Source organism: Salvelinus sp. IW2-2015, linkage group LG36 (assembly GCF_002910315.2).
Source record: "Salvelinus sp. IW2-2015 linkage group LG36, ASM291031v2, whole genome shotgun sequence".
NCBI lineage: Eukaryota > Metazoa > Chordata > Actinopteri > Salmoniformes > Salmonidae > Salvelinus > Salvelinus sp. IW2-2015.
The window spans coordinates 19,572,394-19,591,163 of record NC_036875.1 but is presented as its reverse complement, the minus strand read 5'-3'; the positions used below and the strand labels follow the sequence as shown (position 1 = coordinate 19,591,163).

Below are 18,770 nucleotides of genomic sequence, written 5' to 3'. Positions count from 1 at the left end.
AGAGAGAGAGAGAGAGCAAGAGAGAGAGAGAGAGCAAGAGAGAGAGAGAGAGAGAGAGAGAGAGAGAGAGGAGTATTAAATTGTCAAGTATAATTATATAGTCTTTACACTACCTGCCTGTGTAAAAATGATAAATCATTGTTTTACAGTAAGAATGCTAGAACATCAGGTTCATGCTGTATTGGGTCTATGTTTACCTGTGCTGGGTGAGCACGTTGACTGCCGAGGGGTGGTTAGAGCAGTAACCCACGTAGAGAGCCTTCATCTGGGGCATCAGGTTCATGAAGAAGCCCCCTACCCTCTGCTGGCTCTCTGGAAGTCTGCACATGTTGGGGGGGAAAACACACAAGCTGAGTGAAATCAAGGATTGCTGTATTACCACAGCCAACACATAGATGTTCCTATACCCTTTATTTACCTCGACGTAAAACTGCTGTGAAATATCCCAAGTAGCAGCAGGACAGATCTACCGTAATTGGATTAGAACAGCAGTGACAAGCACTTTCTCTGATCCCTGTGTGCTGATTGGTGGAAAGTATGTGAGGGGCGGGACTTACTTGGTGCACTCCTCCAATGATTGGACGAGCATCTGCTGGAAGGTGTTGATATCCTCCAGGTTCCCCAGGATCAGGTACACATCTGTACTGCTCAGTCTGGAGAGAGAGGAGAAGAGGAGGAGGGAGGAGAAGAGAAGGAAGAGAGGAAGGAGGAGAGGAGAAGGAAGAGAGGGGGAGAGGAATAGAAAGAGAGGTGGAGGAGGAGGGAGAGGAGATGAGAAGGCGAGGAGAAGAAAGAGGGGGGAGGGAGAGAGAAAGACAGAGGAGAGAGAGAGGATGAGTTTTGGAATGCGTCGAGTAGATCCAATCCAATCAGTGGCCATACAGTGTGTCATCATACAAACAGTACGACCGACAGACATACAGACAGACGGTCGTACTGTCGTACTGTCTGTCTGTCTGTCTCTCATACTGTCTGTCGTACTGTCTGTCTGTCGGTCTGTCTGTCGTACTGTCTGTTTGACAGACAGACAGACAGACAGAGAGTACGGCCGACCGACAGACAGAGACAGACAGACAGTACGACCGACAGACGGAGGGTTTACAACAGTACAATGAGTGGAGCTTACTTCTCTGTGCTCTGGAGTGATCGCAGGTAGTTGGTCAGAAGGCTCTGGAGGTCCTTGGAATATTCTGTCTCTGTTTCCAGAATGTTCTGTAGCACCTGGGGAAAGAGAGAGATGGTGAGAGAGAGTGTGTGAGGGAGAGTTTTTCAAGTTTCTTGTTGGTTATTGAGGAGTATCACTCTATGGTTCAAGTTGTAATTTTATCTTGTAACTCTGAACACTTTCACTCCCTCTGACCCCTGGATGGTGGTGTAGATGAGGCTGGGTCTAGTCAGGTTATGGATGGTGGTGTAGATGAGACTGGGTCTAGTCAGGTTATGGATGGAGGTGTAGATGAGGCTGGGTCTAGTCAGGTTATGGATGGTGGTGTAGATGAAATGGGGTCTGTCCGGTTATGGTGGTGGTTAGATGAGTCTGGGTCTAGTCGGTTATAGATGGTGGTGTAGATGAGTCTGGTCTAGTCAGTTATGGATGGTGGTGTAGATGAGACTGGGTCTAGTCAGGTTATGGATGGTGGTGTAGATGAGACTGGGTCCTAGCAGGTTATTGGGATGGTGGTGTAGATGAGGTGGGTCTAGTCAGGTTATGGATGGTGGTGTAGATGAGACTGGGTCTAGTCAGGTTATGGATGGTGGTGTAGATGAGACTGGGTCTAGTCAGGTTATGGATGGTGGTGTAGATGAGACGGGTCATAGTCAGGTTATAGATGGTGGTGTAATGAGACTGGGTCTAGTCAGGTTATGCTAGTGTGAAGGAGAGTATAGTGGGGAAGGGCAAGCGACTAGGGGGGAGGAGGAGGGTGTCAAGAGGAAGAAGAAAAGGGGGAGAAGAAAGGAGGTGGGAGGGGAAAAGGCACTAAGAAACCTTTTCCTGGTGCTGGGGGGAGGCCCTGACTAGAGAGAAAGGGCAGGTGGTCAGGATGGGAGATGAGGAGGAGGAATGTGGGTCTGTGGAAGAGGACGATGAGGAGGCTTTCTTTTCAGTCTCCTCCTCAATGGGTCCAGAGCTGACAGCCAGTCAGACAGAATGGTCAAAGTACACGGTGAGGGAACTGTCAAGGTTCCTGAATGAGTCTAAATGGAAAAGCGTTAATCTTGAAGCTTTTTATTGCGATCCGGGAAAGATTGTTAAACCAGTACAACACGCTATGAAAAACGAGGGGCATGGTGTCCTCTCACCCAGGAAATGTTTTAGGTTGAGGAAGTGGGTCAACAGTTTTCAGCTGTGCTAAAATAATTGCAAAAAGGTTTTCTAATGATCAATTAGCCTTTTAAAATGATGAACTTGGATTAGCTAACACAACGTGCCATTGGAACACAGGAGTGATGGTTGCTGATAATGGGCCTCTGTACGCCTATGTAGATACTCCATAAAAAAATCTGCCGTTTCCAACAATAGTCATTTACAACATTAACAATGTCTACACTGTATTTCTGATCAATTTGATATGATTTAAAATGTGCAAAAAATMTGCTTTTCTTTCAAAAACAAGGACATTTCTAAGTGACCCCAAACATTTGAACGGTAGTGTATGTAAAACCAAAACAAGTACATGTGTTGTTTCGGCAGGAGACGCATAGTGATGTGGTGAATGAAGTCGTTTGGGGGCTCTGGTGGAAAGGGGAAAGTGTGCTGAGCCATGGAACAAATGTTAGTGCAGGGGTGGCAGTCGTTTTTGCACCGGGTCTGGCCGTAAAAATGTGCTCCTCAAAGGAGATGTGTAGGAGTAGACTGCTTGTAGTAAAAGCAGAAATTAACAACAGGGGTTTTGTCCTTAGAAACGTGTATGCGCCTAACACAGGGAGAGAGAGGGGTCGTCTGTTTGGGTGTCTCAGACTGGAACTCTCACAGGTAGCGCCTGAGGAGACGCTGGTGGTCGGCGGGGACTGGAACTGTACAATGCATTTTATGAAAGATAGAAATGGGGAGGAGCCTGATTCAAGCTCAGTGGGGGGTGTTATGGGACATAATTAAGCAGTTTGACCTAGTGAATGTTTGGAGAACTAGACATCCCACCACAAGACAGTATGCATAGGTGAAAGTCTTTGGGGCTAGGGTGAGTGCAGCCAGACTAGATCTCTTTTACATCCAAGAATCAGAGAAATAGACTTTTGGTCGCTACCATTCTCCCGGTGGGTTTTTCGGATCACCACATAACCATGGCTCGGTTGTCTATTTCACCAGGGCCTCGGCAGGCATCCTYTTGGAAGTTTAATGTAAAGCTCTTACAAGATGCCACTTTTTGCTCAGGTTTCCAGGTTTTTGGGGAAAGGTGGGGGCAGCGAAGAGAGGAGTATGGGTCTCTGAGTCAATGGTGGAATGTGGGGAAAGTCCAAATTCGGCTTTTCTGTCAACAGTATACAGCTCTCTCATCCTCAGAGGCTAGGAGGGTATTGGGAGAACTCGAGCGCAGTATCAGTGAAGTGGTGGTAGAGATGGTGGGGCAAGGCAATGTAGGCCTCAAGGCAGTTTTCCAGGTTAAAGCAAAGGGAGCACTTGTAAGAGCTAGGTTCTCCATGCTCAAGGAGATGGATGCTCCCAGCTCCTTCTTCTTTGGTTTGGAAAGACAGAGCGGTGAAGCCAAGGGTATGCATTGTCTACGGCCGTCTGATGGGCGGGTGACCTCTGTGGTGGGGGAGATGCGTGATCAGACTGTGGAGGTTTATACTGAGTTGTATAGGGCAGAACTGTGTGATCCTATGTGTGCTCAGGTTTTGTTTGCAGAACTCTCTAAGCTCTCTCTGACACAGAGGGATGAAATGGACATTCCCCTGTTGCACCATGAACTAGCAGAGGTGGTAAAATAGATGTCCCCCGGCCGTACACCTGGGGAATAATTGGACTGGACTTATTTTGCGTGTTGCGTGAGTGCGTCGYGGTAGGAGAGTTGCCGATGAGATGCCGTCGGGCGYCTCTGACTCTCCTGCCCAAAAAAGGGGACTTGTGTGAACTTAAGAACTGGAGGCCTGTGGCATTGCTCTGTGCGGACTACAAGATATTTGCCAAGGTCCTCGCTGACAGACTGAAGTCCCATCTGGACTTTATAGTACACAAGGACCAGACAAATTGTGTACCGGGACGCTCAATCATGGACAACTTGTTCTTAATCAGGGACATGTTGGACTTGTCGACAGGTTCTAATGTGAACTTTGGACTGGTCTCTTTAGATCAAGAGAAGGCTTTTGATAGAGTGGACCATGAGTATCTGTTTAATGGGATGTCTGTGTTTGGATTTGGGGAAAGGTTTTTGGCTTGTGTGAAGATGTTGTATGCTGGGGCGTCATGTATGGTCAAGGTGGGAGGGGGGCTCAGTAGGCCAGTCTGGGTGAGACGGGGCATTAGAAAAGGATGCCCTCTATCGGGGCAGTTATATACACTAGCCATTTTTAGTCCTGCTACACAGGAGACTGCAGGGAGWSTGCWGGGAGTGTGCTGGACAGGCATGGGTGTGGTGAAAGGCATTGCAGTGTCGGCGTATGCAGATGATGTTTCTGTGATGATCAGGGATGGGCAGGCTATGCAGGCACTATAGACTATTCTGAAGGTGTACAAGAGAGCTTTGTCAGCTAAGGTGAACTGGGGCAAGAGCAAAGCTCTTATGTGGGGCATGGAGGGATAGGGCCCCCCCTCTGCTTCCAGGGGGTGCGCAGTGGGGTTGTGAAGGGTTTAATATTTTGGGGGTGTACCTGGGCTCGGAGAGGTGGGTCAGGAAGAACTGGGAGGCGCTGTCACAGGCAGTGGTGTCAAGACTGGCCAGGTGAAGGTGGCTCCTGTCCCAAGTGTCATATAGAGGCAGGGTGCTGATAATCACCAACCTGGCGGCATCCTCCCTGTGGCATAAACTGGCTGTCCTCAACCCCTCTGCCGGTCTGCTCGCAGACTTGCAATGCAAGCTGGTCGATTTTTTCTCATAGGGCTATCACTGGCTGAGGGCGGCAGTGTTGAAAGAAATTCAGATGACGTACATGTCCGTCCACGAAGGAGGCCAGGACCTGGTGGAACTGGAGAGCAGGGTGGCTGCATTCCGACTAAAGGCGGCGCAGAGACTGCTGTACCATACTGATGTAGGCTGGAGAGAACCAGCATGCGCGCTGCTGAGGAGAGCTGAGTACAGCAGGTCTCTGATTTTTACTCTGCGTTGCTGAAGGCCTGACAGCTGCGGAGGCCCACACAAGAAGGGGGTGTGGAACCTGGGCTGTGGGAGAAGCCTATCTTCCACAATCCAGCCCTCCTTTTGAGATCGGTTCAATCAGCCTCCCTGCAGAAGTGACTGATGGCAGCGGGTTTACTAAGGCTGTGTGACCTGCGGCTCCTGGCACAACAAACAGAACTAACATCTCTTAGGCTACTTGAGAGATTCCTGGGGGAGGTCCAGGAGGCCCTGTCTGAGCCGGTAATGGGGGTGTGTCTCTCTCTCTCTCTGTCTTTTTCTTTCTCTCTCTGTCTCTAGTATAGCATGTATTTACTTGTTCTCTCATCTCAGTAAACCAGAGCACTGAGATACATTAAACTGTCAGGAACACAACACAACACAACACACACACAGAACTAGGTCAAGCTATCTGGAGCGGCCATGGCACCTCAGGCCTACAGCGTTAAGAGTAATGTCAAGCTTTAAAAAGCCTGTTTTCTTTTATTGAGGATAGTTACAGCAGTATTGAGAGACACACGCAAACAGAAAGAGAGAGAGAGAAAGAGACAGAGCCAGAGAAAGGGAGAGAAAGAGACAGACAGACAGTGAGAGAAGTAAGTTGGATGACCAGGTCTTACCAGGTTGTAATAGGTCTTGCTAATGGCCGTAGTGTCAACGCCTTTTGGGGGGCTCTTGAGGGTCCCAGATTTGGGGGACACTTGTTTGTCTCAGAGGGAGAGGGAGAAATTAGTTATTTCTCTCCATCAGACACTATCCTTTTCCTTCACGTCCTTTCTGATATTCCTGGGTTATGTGATGTCCAGTAGCAAGAATAATAAGGGATACCTACCACAGCCTTTGATCTCACGGACATAGTTGCTAGGGAACCAGCCGGTCTTGCCGTTGAAGTTCCCCTCCCACCAGCCGCCCTCCTCCTGGCGTGTCACGTTGATGACATCCCCCTTGTTGAAGGACAGCTCGTCCTCATTGGTTTGTTCAAAGTTGAAGCGAGCCTTGACCAATAGCTGCGTCCGGCTGCCCTCAGACATGTCCTATAGGAGAGGTAGAGAGGTGAGGAGGGAGGTAGAGAGTGGGAGGTAGGGCGGTAGAGTGGGGAAGGTAGGTAGGTAGAGAGGTAGGGAGGGGGTTGGTAGAGAGATAGAGTGGGAGGTAGGAGTAGGGAGGTAGAGGGAGGAGGTGAGAAGGGGGTAGGGAGGCAGAGAGAGGGAGGTAGGGAGGTAGAGAGGGTGAGAGGAATAGAAGAGTGGGAGGTAGGGGCGGTGAGGGGGAAGGTAGGTAGGTGAGAGGTGGAGGGAGGGTTGGTAGAGAGATAGAGGTAGGGAGGTAGGGGAGGTAAGAGGAGAGGTCGAGAAGGGGGGTAGGGAGTGCAGAAGAGAGGGAGGTAGGGGAGGTAGAGAGTGGGAGGTAGGGCGGTAGAGAGGGGAAGGTAGGTAGGTAGAGAGGTAGGGAGGGGGAGGTAGAGAGATAGAGTAGGGAGGTAGGGGAGGTAGAGAGGAGGAGGTAGAGAAGGGGAGTGTAGGGGAGGCAGAGAGAGGGAGGTAGGGAGGTAGAGAGGTGAGGAGGGAGGTAGAGAGTGGGAGGTAGGGCGGTAGAGTGGGAAGGTAGGTAGGTAGAGAGGTAGGGAGGGGGAGGTAGAGAGATAGAGTAGGGAGGTAGGGGAGGTAGAGAGGGGAGGTAGAGAAGGGGAGGTAGGGAGGCAGAGAGAGGGAGGTAGGGAGGTAGAGAGGTGAGGAGGGCGGTAGAGACGGGGGGAGAAGGGCGGTACAGAGGGGGAGGTAGGGAGGTAGAGGGTAGAGAGGGGGAGGTGGTAGGGAAGGTGGGTAGGTAGAGAGAGGAGGAGGGAGGTAGAGAAGGGAGGAAGGGAGGTAGGAAGGTAGAGAGGTGGGAGGTAGAGAAGGGGAGGTAGGGAGGTAAGACGGGGAGGTAGGTGGTAGAGGGAGGTAGAGAGGAAGAGAGGGGGAGGTAGGGTGGTAGAGGGAGGTAGAGAGAAGAGAGGGGGAGGTAGGGGAGGAGAGGTAGGAGGCAGAGAGGTGGGGAGGTAGGGAGGCAGAGAGGTAGGGTAGAGAGGGGAGGTAGGGAGGTAGAGAGAGGGAGTAGGAAGGCGGAGAGGGAAAGAGGGGAGAGGGAAGAAGAGGGGGAGTGGAGAGGTAGAGGGAGAGGTAGGGAGGTAGAGAGTTGATGAGGGAGGTAAATAGGGGGAGGCAGAAGAGGTAGAGAGGGGGAGGAAGGGAGGTAGAGAAGGAGGAGGTAGATAGGTGAGTAGGGAGCAAGAGAGTGAGGAGGGTAGCGAGAGGGAGGGTTGGTGAAGGAAAGGACAAGGGGAGAGGGGGAGGTAGAGAGGGGGAGGTAGAGAAGGGAGGAGAGGAATATTAGTGGGATAGGGAGTTAGAAAGGGTGGGCCGATGGCTCAGTAATGGACAAATAAGGACTTGAATAGTGACTACACGATAAGCCCACACAAATCTCCATTTGACATAGATGCACTTTGAGATACAGACATTTCAGAAGTTGGGCTTCAGCACTGAGGCTGCTATGTGTGTGTTTGTGTGTGTCTACGTGTTTCTCACCAGGCTGCGGAACTGGTTCTGAAGCAGCTTGGAGGTTCGACCCAGTGATGACTGGGAGACCAGAGACTCAAACGACTTGATCCGATGGGCCGCCGAGTGACGGGCGCTGACACTGTCACTGCCCACTCCAATGTCTACAGATAAAGAATAGAGCAGTGCCTTCGGAAAGTATTCAGACCCCTTGACTTTTTCCAAAATGTTGTTATGTTCTAGCCTTATTCTAAAATTGATTAAATAAAAGGTTTTCCTAATCAATACCCCATAACGACAAAGCAAAAACAGGTTTTTGGACATTGATGCTAATTTATTACAAATAAAAACTAAAATACCTTATTTACATAAGTATTCAGACCCTTTGCTATGATGAGACCCGCAATTGAGCTTAGCTGCATCCTGTTTCCATTGATCATCCTTGAGATGTTTCAACAACTTGATTGGAGTCCTCCTGTGGTAAATTCAATTGATTGGACATGATTTGGAAAGGCAAACACCTGTCTATATGAGGTCACACAGTTAACAGTGCATGTCAGAGCAAAAACCAAGCCATGAGGTTGAAGGAATTGTCCATAGAGCTCAGAGACAGGATTGTGTAAAGGCACAGAAAAAATTCAGCAGCATTGAAGGTCCCCAAGAACACAGTGGCCTCCATCATTCTTAAATGGAAGAAATTTGGAACCACCAAGACTCTTCCTAGCGCTGCCACCCAGCAAAACTGAGCAATCGTGGTAGAAGGGCCTTGGTTAGGGAGGTGACCAAGAATCCGATGATCCCTCTGACAGAACTCCAGAGTTCTTCTGTGGAGATGGGAGAACCTTCCAGAAGGACAACCATCTCTGCAGCACTCCACCAATCAAGCCTTTATGGTAGAGTGGCCAGACGGAAGCCACTCCTCAGTAAAAGGCAAATGACAGCCTGCTTTGAGTTTGCCAAAAGGCACCTAAAGGACTCAGACCATGAGAAACAAGATTTTCTGGTCTGATGAAACCAAGAATAGCCTGAATGCCAAGCATCATGTCTGGAGGACACCTGGCACCATCACTACGGTGAAGCATGGTGTTGGCAGCATCATGCTGTGGGGATGTTTTTCAGTGGCAGGGAATGGAAGACTAGTCAGGATCGAGGGAAAGATGAACGGAAGCAAAGTACAGTGAGATACTTGATGAAAACCTGCTCCAGAGCACTGTGGACCTCAGACTTGGGTGAAGCTTTACCTTCCAACAGGACAATTGTCACACCCTGGCCTTAGTTATCTTTGTTTTCATTATTATTTTAGTTAGGTCAGGGTGTGACATGGTGTAGTATGTGTTTTTGTATTGTCTAGGGTGTTGTATGGTTTAGGGGGTTAAGTAGAGTAGATGGTTTAGTGTTCAGTGTAGGTGTCTAGGAAAGTCTATGGTTGCCTGAATTGGTTCTCAATTAGAGACAGCTGGTTATTGTTGTCTCTGATTGGGAGCCATATTTAAGGCAGCCATAGGCTTTAGCTGGTTGTGGGTAATTCTGTCACGATCGTCTTCTTGAGAGAGATTGGACCAAGGCGCAGCGTGTGCAAAATACATCTTCTTTTATTAAAGAAGAGAGAAAAACCAAGAAACGAACAACTATACACAAACTAACAAAATAACAAACTGACGACCGTGAAGCTATACATATAAATAGTGCTGACACAAACACTACACATAGACAATTACCCACAACCAGCTAAAGCCTATGGCTGCCTTAAATATGGCTCCCAATCAGAGACAACAATAACCAGCTGTCTCTAATTGAGAACCAATTCAGGCAACCATAGACTTTCCTAGACACCTACACTGAACACTAAACCATCTACTCTACTTAACCCCCTAAACCATACAACACCCTAGACAATACAAAAACACATACTACACCATGTCACACCCTGACCTAACTAAAATAATAATGAAAACAAAGATAACTAAGGCCAGGGTGTGACAACAATGACACAGAGCACACAGCCAAGACAACGCAGGAGTGGCTTCGAGACAAGTCTCTGAATGTCCTTGAGCGGCCCAGCCAGAGCCCGGACTTGAACCCAATCGAACATCTCTGGAGAGACCTAAAAATAGCTGTGCAGCGACACTACCCATCCAACCTGACAGAGTTTGAGAGGATCTGCAGAGAAGAATGGGAGAAACTCCCCAAATACAGGTGTGCCAAGCTTATAACGTCATACCCAAGAAGACTTGAGGCTGTAATCGCTGCCAAAGGTGCTTCAACAAAGTACTGAGTAAAGGGTCTGAATACTTATGTAAATACGATTTCATTATTTATTTTTTTAATTTGCAAAAAATTCAAAAAAACTGTTTTTGCTTTGTCATTATGGGGTATTGTGTGTAGATTGATGAGGGGGGAAATTTTGTAATACATTTTAGAATAAGGCTGTAATGTAACAAAATGTGGAAAAGTCAAGGGGTCTGAATACATTCTGAAAGCACTGTATAATCACACACAATAGAATAGTTATACTTAACACACATACTCACATGGGCTGCGCACATGCACACACTTTCTACTAACCTGCAGTCACTTTGTTGAGAGCCACCAGACTGCTGAGTATCCTGGAGAAGTTCAGTCCTAGGAGCAGATCACTGGGCTCAAACACCTGTGGGAGACGAGAAAAAGACGGGTCAGTGTGTGTGTGTGTGTCAGTGGAGGCTGGTGGGGGGAGCTATAGGAGGACGGGATCATTATAATGCTGGAATGGAATTAATGGAACGGGGTCAAATATGTGGTTTCCATATGTTTGATACCGTTCCATTTATTCCATTCCTGCTATTACACTGAGCCTGTCCTCCTATAGCTCCTCCCACCAGCCGCCACTGGTGTGTGTTTGTGTGCAAGTGTGTGTGCGTGCATGTATGCACATCATTCCTGTGTGTGACACTGTGTTCGTGCCAAAACTAAAATACGTGGAGACATGCCAAAAAGTAAATGGGGGAAAAAACACTAGTCAATTGGACAGCACTGGAGCTGGGTCATCACAATGCCTGCCACTGCCAATCAATATAACTCATTTTCACTAGCACAGTAGCATACAGACAGCTTCACAAACTACTGTAAACCAAATGAGTTGTAGAAAACATCAGATGAGCAAAAATGTCCTGTGCAGCACAAGAAGAGGTAGTTGACTGGAGTAGAGTAGATAGTTTGGAGTTAATGTGCTTGTGGGGTGAATTAATGTAGTTTCATTCTCTCCCTGTAAAATGTCTGTTAATGTATGTCACTCTCTCCCTCCCTCCATCTCTCCCTCCCCTTCCATCTCTCCCTCCCTCCCCCTCCATCTCTCCCTCTCTGTGCAGTGGTTACTGTCGGACCACTGAGGGGGAGTGACTGAGATGTGGCTCCCTTTTATCTTCCGCTCTGATTCCAGACAGTCTATGCCCTGAGAGAATGTGTGTGTTTGTGTGTGCATGGCCTGCACTGTGCTATTTCCAGAGTTCCAGTCCAGTCCCATATTCCTCCACATTACATACAAACATTCAATGACTGTGAGAAGGTTATTGATGTCAAATAATATGTGCAGAAAAACGTGAAAGTGACACACCTCACACTATGCTCCAATGTGGTTTATTGACACAATGTTTCAATCATTAGGGTTTAACCAGAGCTGAACGTACAAGGACTGGTTTCCCTGTGGCCCTTCCACCCCAGCCCTGACATGATAGATGCAGTAGGTGAAATCAGGAGTGCCGCTATATGGCTTTAACTTATCCAGAATATCATTGGAGTGGCCACTCCAATGGAGGGAGGAAGGGTGCATTTCAAAAGTACTCTTAACTGGATCGATGACTACAGGGGGTGTGGAAACTCTTAGGGTCACTTCCTGTTGTGAACAGGTCAGGGGTGAAGGGTCAGCTAACTGCTGCACAGAGTGTGTGACATGGCTCCAAACAGTCTGAAGACATACAAACACATTTACTTGAAGAAGAGTGAAGATGCAAAGTTTTGTAACAGAATGACGGTTTGTGCTGCTGGTCATTCTGTTAACAAATTTTGCATCAGCACTGTTCTTCAAGTAAATGTGTTTTTGAAAGGTTTTCTGTGGAAATTGTTAAAAGTAGTCATTGTGCATAGTTGTGTGGTTTGTTTAGCAATCAGTGTTTTTTGTTTGGCATACATTTTAAAGTGACAAATCTGAGTCTCAGCATCACTGTTACTGTGGAATTGCCCATAGAATAATCCCAAGAAAACAACATAAACACGCACACACACCAAACAGTTGTCACGGCCGTCGTAAGAAGCGGACCAAGGTGCAGCGTACATATTCCTTTTATTAAGAAAATGACGCCAACAAAAACAATAAACAATACAAAAACGACCGTGAAGCTTAAGGGCATAGTGCCAAACAAAGACAACTTCCCACAAAGAAAGGAGGGAAAAGGGCTACCTAAGTATGGTTCCCAATCAGAGACAACAATAGACAGCTGTCCCTGATTGAGAACCATAACCGGCCAAAACATAGAAATACAAAATCATAGAAAAACAAACATAGAATGCCCACCCCAAATCACACCCTGACCAAACCAAATAGAGACATAAAAAGGCTCTCTAAGGTCAGGGCGTGACAACAGTATACAATCATCTGCCAAACACACTAGAGGTCGACCGATTATGAAATATTGGAGGACCAAAAAAGCCGATACCGATTAATCGGCCATTTTTTAAATTTATTTGTAATAATGACAATTACAACAATACTAAATGAACACTTATTTTAACTTAATATAATACATCAATAAAATCAATTTAGCCTCAAATAAATTATGAAACATGTTCAATTTGGTTTAAATAATGCAAAAACAAAGTGTTGGAGAAGAAAGTAAAAGTGCAATATGTGCCATGTAAGAAAGCTAACGTTAAAGTTCTTTGCTCAGAACATGAGAACATATGAAAGCTGGTGGTTCCTTTTAACATGAGTCTTCAATATTCCCAGGTAACAAGTTTTAGGTTGTAGTTATTATAGGAATTATAGGACTATTTCTCTCTATACGATTTGTATTTCATATACCTTTGACTATTGGATGTTCTTATAGGCACTTTAGTATTGCCAGTGTAACAGTATAGCTTCCATCCCTCTCCTCGCCGCTACCTGGGCTTGAACCAGGAACACATCGACAACAGCCGCCCTCAAAGCAGATTTACCCATGCAGAGCAAGGGGAACAACTACTCCAAGTCTCAGAGCGAGTGACGTTTGAAACGCTATTAGCGCGCACCCCGCTAACTAGCTAGCCATTTCACATCGGTTACACCAGCCTAATCTCGGGAGTTGATAGACTTGAAGTCATAAACAGCGAAGAGCTGCTGGCAAAACGCACAAAAGTGCTGTTTGAATGAATGCTTACGAGCATGGTTAATATTGCCTGCTAACCTGGATTTCTTTTAGCTAAATATGCAGGTTTAAAAATATATACTTCTGTGTATTGATTTTAAGAAAGGCATTGATGTTTATGGTTAGGTACACGTTGGAGCAACGAGTCCTTTTTCGCGAATGCGCACTGCATTGATTATATGCAACGCAGGACACGCTAGATAAACTAGTAATATCATCAACCATGTGTAGTTATAACTAGTGATTATGATTGATTGATTGTTTTTTAGAAGATAAGTTTAATGCTAGCTAGCAACTTACCTTGGCTTCTTACTGCATTCGCGTAACAGGCGGGCTCCTCGTGAGGCAGGTGGTTAGAGCGTTGGACTAGTTAACCGTAAGGTTGCAAGATTGAATCCCTGAGCTGACAAGGTAAAAATCTGTCGTTCTGCCCCTGAACAAGGCAGTTAACCGACCGTTCCTAGGCCATCATTGAAAATAAGAATGTGTTCTTAACTGACTTGTCTAGTTAAATAAAGGTGTACAAATAAAAATAATAATAATCGGCAAAATCGGCGTCCAAAATGACCGATTTCCGATTGTTATGAAAACTTGAAATCGGCCATTCCGATTAATCGGTCGACCTCTAAAACACACACCCATCAGAAGCAGGTCGGGGCTTAAAAAGCGCTGGCAGACCAACGTGTGAGTACGTACACACGCACACTCACACTCACACACACCCCTAATCTGCTGCCCCATGCAGCTAGCTGTACTGTGAGCCAGCAGTAATTTGGGGTCTGGAGTGGGTCTATGATGTCTGGCCTTGTCCTACACTGTTATAATCCAGCTCCCTGCATGTTACACAAACACACGGCTCGCTCTCCTCTCCTCTCTAAAGCAGCTTATAGGGAAACAGGTTTACGGTATGAGGGGCATGGAGGGCTGCTGTGAGGATTTCAAGGTCTGTCTATCTGCACACCTGGGAAGCTTAGTTATCCCAAAAACACCCCATGGCTCAGAGAGAGGGAGACGAGTAGTCCACTTCGCAGAGATTGGAATCAGTCCAACCTCAAACATTAATTTACTACACCAGTGTTTTCCAAGCCTGGTCCTGGGGATCCAAATGGGTACACATTTTAGTTTTTGCTCCAGCTCTCAGACGCCTGATTCAACTAAGCAACTCATCAAGTCTTTGATGAATAGAATCATAGTGCTAGGGCAAAAACAAAACTGTGCACCACTTTGGGTCCCCAGGACCAGGCTGGGAAAACTCTGGACTAGATGTTTAGCATCTCTATTATAATGTTATTCTGTCTCAACATAAGTGTTGTCATAATGCGTCGGTGATATGCCTATTTAAATAAAGGCTTTTTCAAATCAATAATACCTACTCAGCACTAGTAGGTACTGGTACCCCGTCTATATAGCCAAGTGATGGTTAATCATTGTGTATTTATTCCTTGTGTTATTAGTTTTCTATTATTTTCTCTCTGCATTGTTGGTAAGGGCCCAAAAGAAAGAATTTAACTTTTAGTCTACACTTGTCATTTACTAAGCATGTGACAAACAACATTTGATTTGATTTATGAAATTCTTATCCAAGAAGAGAAAGCTTTGTGTTGACATTCAACACCAAGCACAAGTAACCCATTAACAAAATCATATTCAGACCCCTTTATTCTACAGTGCCCTCCCTCTATCTCTCTCTCTCTCTATTTCTTTCCCTCTCCCATCTCCTTCTCTCCTGCAGTCTCAGTGAGGAAAGTCAATAGTGAAGATCGAACAGTGAGCTGTATTGTCCAGACTGGGTGGGTTCAATGACTCCTCTATGCACTGACACAGTACCAAACTCTCTCTCTCTCTCTCTCTGTGTATGTGTGTGTGTGAGTCTGTGTGTGATAGCCATTGCCCTCTAACCACAGATCTAGAATCTAACTGTTCACCCTAATCATTATTGTCAAAGTCTTTGATATAACAGTTTACACTGACAGCATTGGCTGCTGCTGTATGAGACAATACCAAAACATCTCAATACAAACTCATGAGACTTTAGACTTCCTATATGGGTCAACTAGGTAGTGAGTTTGAAGACTACACCTTCTGACAACTCTGGGTGGATTCATTGACCAAGTGTAGCCTAATTCACGCTTGCGGGTATCTGGATAACTAGCTGGTATTTCCAAATCTAGAATGGGGGACACAAGCGCAACGCCATGCACGTAGGCTATGGGGGCCAGCGAAGAAAGACGACGACTTACATAATGGAAAAGCATCAGTCTGATAACCTGGGCCAGGCCGTTTAACAAAGTGTATACATTAACTAGCTATCTGCACTTGGAGCCTACAAGATAATGTTACATTGTTACAGTTTTAAACGACTGCACCAAATAATTGCAGCATGACTGTTACAATGTTGCGATTGTGAATGGGCCATTTCAGTGCAGGCGACAACCAAGGCAGCCTCACTCGGCGATGGGTGATTGTTCTCGGCTCGGAGTCCAGCCTCCTCCCACTGTCAGTAGGCCTATCCCCCCGTCCACTTCGTGGCCCCATTGTTTATTGTGTCACATTGGAAATTTGTAAGATTTTACGTAGGTTCTTTATCTTTCTTATTAAATGTTGGATGCATGTTTGGAGTGTTTGTGGGGTTATTTTATGGAGAACTTACCTCTACGCGAAACGAAGTGCAGCCTTTGAGAAACTCCTTTATGTTGCTCAAGCACTCGCCGTCGTTCTTCGGTTCTTGGTAGATCTGGGATAACAAAAATGCATATGAGAAACACGAATTTCGCTCAAAATTTACTTTTTTCCCATAGCCTAGCTACTTGGAAGCAGTCTAACGTCTTATGCGCGTTTTGATTCAGAGTAGAAGCCAACATTCCCTCTCCTTGGCTTGCTTCTACAATACAGCTACAGATTCTCTAGCAGGGAAGTAGGCATTGGATTGAGGGAAATGACGTTGGCGAATGGGAGCTATGAGAAACAACACAGCAGCAGTGAGGGGAGGACGCTAGCAACTCCTCTGAACAGAGAGGCGGGATGGATCAAATTGATCAAAACAGAACAAATATCAAAGAACGGGTGGGAAATAAATAAGTGACACTAACAACAACGCCAATGGATGTAATACGGCCTCTGAATCTAGAAGGAGAGATCTGACGACACACATTTTATTACCAGTCTATAACCATAGGCTGCATGAACTGCCAGTGAGATATATAACAATAGATAAACATTGGGCGCTGGTTGAGGCTGGACATATAGATATTATACCATAGTAATTACCAGTTAAATGACCTGTAGCCTATCAGTCTAGCCCATGCAGTTAGAATATAATAGGATATAGAACATAATAAAATAATAACTTAATTTTTCCTAGAGGGAAGACTTGCTACTCTTTGGTATTTTCTTAGACTACAGAACACTGGGATATCACGCTTTCTCCTCCTTTCTACTTGTGGCCAGTAGCTCATCATCCGGTGGTCACCATGGGCAGATTTCAATAGTCTACTCTATCAGACCATAAGAACAGAATCAACGGTTGGTCAGAACCCTGGTTAGATTAGGCTATAGGTGATGTTCTCCTATAAGGTGATGGAAGTGTATCTCTCTTCCAGCACTAGGCTAGTTTGTTGTCAGAGAGGCATTTAAGATGAAGAACGCCAGGGAACGCCCAAGCTGTCTAAAGCCACACAGGATTTGGGGTACACAATATATAACAAGGCTAAAGTGACTGGGGGTTTTGGTGTTGACAGACATACATTACAAATACCGCACTGTTGCTTTAAATGTGGAGAGGGTCTCTATCTCTGTCTGTGAGCTTTTGCGGTCAATGGCGGCCCACTGTTGTGGTGTACCCTCATACATCCCCACTAGCTGGTGATCCGGATTATGTGTCAAACATAGGCTACATATAAACCACAGGCTATAGGCCTATAGATCCTGTGCATTAACGTAATACCGCGTAATGCGCTTTGGATTCCAATCTCACAACGCATCTGTAGGCTATATGTGGCCTTTTCTGTTGCCTGTCTCCAGAAAAAAAAAACTAAAATCCATAGGCTACACAATTCCCAAACCATAGAGCCCATACATTTATGAGTTTGTTTGACAACAACACAAAATGCGTCTCGTCGTTTGTCTTGGTTTAAGAATATACAAAGGCTACTAAAAATTGCGCACAGAATAGATCGTCGTGACTCGCATCTGCCACAGCGAACGGTCTGGTCTGTCTGTCTATCACACGCGTGAGTGTAGGCCTACTGACATATGTGCAATCATTTGTAGCTGTTTTTAGGAACAATAACCTACGCTCTCGTGACCTACAAACGAATATCATAATGGGCCAGTGGGCAACGAGAAGCGAGATAAACCGCGTTATGTCACGGTTCATGCCGCATAGACGGGCCGATGAAGCTGGCGGCAAGAAGGGAAGACAAGCGGCAGTTCTGTCCTTACTTTGTCCATGGAGCCCGGGCTCAGCCGCTCCAGCAGTCTACACAAGACCACCCCATCTTTGAGGGAGGTCTGTAAAAATGCCTCTGGATCCGATATAGTCTTTTTCGGCGACTCCAGCACCCCGAGTGTGATCAGCCAGGTGACCGTCTGCTCCGCGGAATTCATGGCCTCAGTCTCAGAGGAAAATCCAACGAAGCGGCAGGTTTTTGCGTATTTCAATAGCTACCCCTGGTACGCAATCATCTGGGGCGTTAAAACAGAAACATTATCCTTCCATACATGCGAGCTTTGTGGGAGGACGGTAACCGCGAAAGATCCCTCCTTTCTTTTCTTTATTGTCTCTACCGGGTGGATTTGGATGATGCTCGGTTTGTGAAAATACAGCGGGTTTGTTCCACGGGTCGGCTTTACTCTCTTATGTGTGGTGTTTTTCTCCTGCTCCAACCTGGCAAGCTGTCAGATGCAGTTCACTGTGATGCGTTCGAGCAGTAGACTGCATATGCGCATCGCTGCCGCCAGCACAGCCACTCATCCGACAGCGGATGACATCACAGCAACAAGGACAGAAGCTAGTCCAACCAGTTGTTGGCGGGGACATTTTTGTCTGAATAGCTCTGCATGGCTTTGCATAGCAGCATCATAATCCCTTTATCACACTGTATATTTGTTTTGGAGAGGGAAGGAGAAAGCAAAGTCGATAGCTTACAATGTATGTCGCCTGCAACTGGACTGATGCTTTTAGACGGGTCTTATCGTCGGTGTCTGATGTAGGAGGACTAGTTAGACTGGACTCATATCCCAATGGAACTAACCAGCAGTATCAAAGTTGTGACCCTTTACATGGGACCATTTTGACGATTTACAAAATAATTCCCCATGAAGACTATTAATATCGGTGAATTAACAATGGATAAATGTATTCTGAATGGCCCATTGTACCTGTCTACTAAACTAAAGCCATTGTCAGAATCTCCTATCCCATTAGCCTAGTTGGAGAGCAGTGGTTGGATTCTCCTTCGGTTCACATATTGTCCACACGGTGGTGCTCCTTAGCCTCTTTCTTTAATTTAACCTTTATTTAACTCTGTCTGTCCACCTGTCCGTCCGTCTGTCCGTCTGTCTGTCTGTCTGTCTGCCTG

The 18,770-nt window shown here is 46.3% G+C and overlaps 1 protein-coding gene across 1 annotated transcript in view; it reads right to left on the bottom strand.

Moving 5' to 3' along the window:
* arhgef7a (Rho guanine nucleotide exchange factor (GEF) 7a) overlaps positions 1-18,134 on the bottom strand; it is a 45,182-nt gene extending 27,048 nt beyond the window's left edge. Inside the window, 9 exon segments of the mRNA XM_070437735.1 lie at positions 198-320; positions 558-653; positions 1,127-1,221; positions 5,894-5,982; positions 6,106-6,307; positions 7,844-7,977; positions 10,379-10,463; positions 15,842-15,925; positions 17,632-18,134. Of these exon segments, the coding sequence (XP_070293836.1) occupies positions 198-320; positions 558-653; positions 1,127-1,221; positions 5,894-5,982; positions 6,106-6,307; positions 7,844-7,977; positions 10,379-10,463; positions 15,842-15,925; positions 17,632-17,796 (1,073 nt within the window). The 5' untranslated portion in view covers positions 17,797-18,134.
* Between the last annotated feature and the right edge of the window lie 636 nt (positions 18,135-18,770).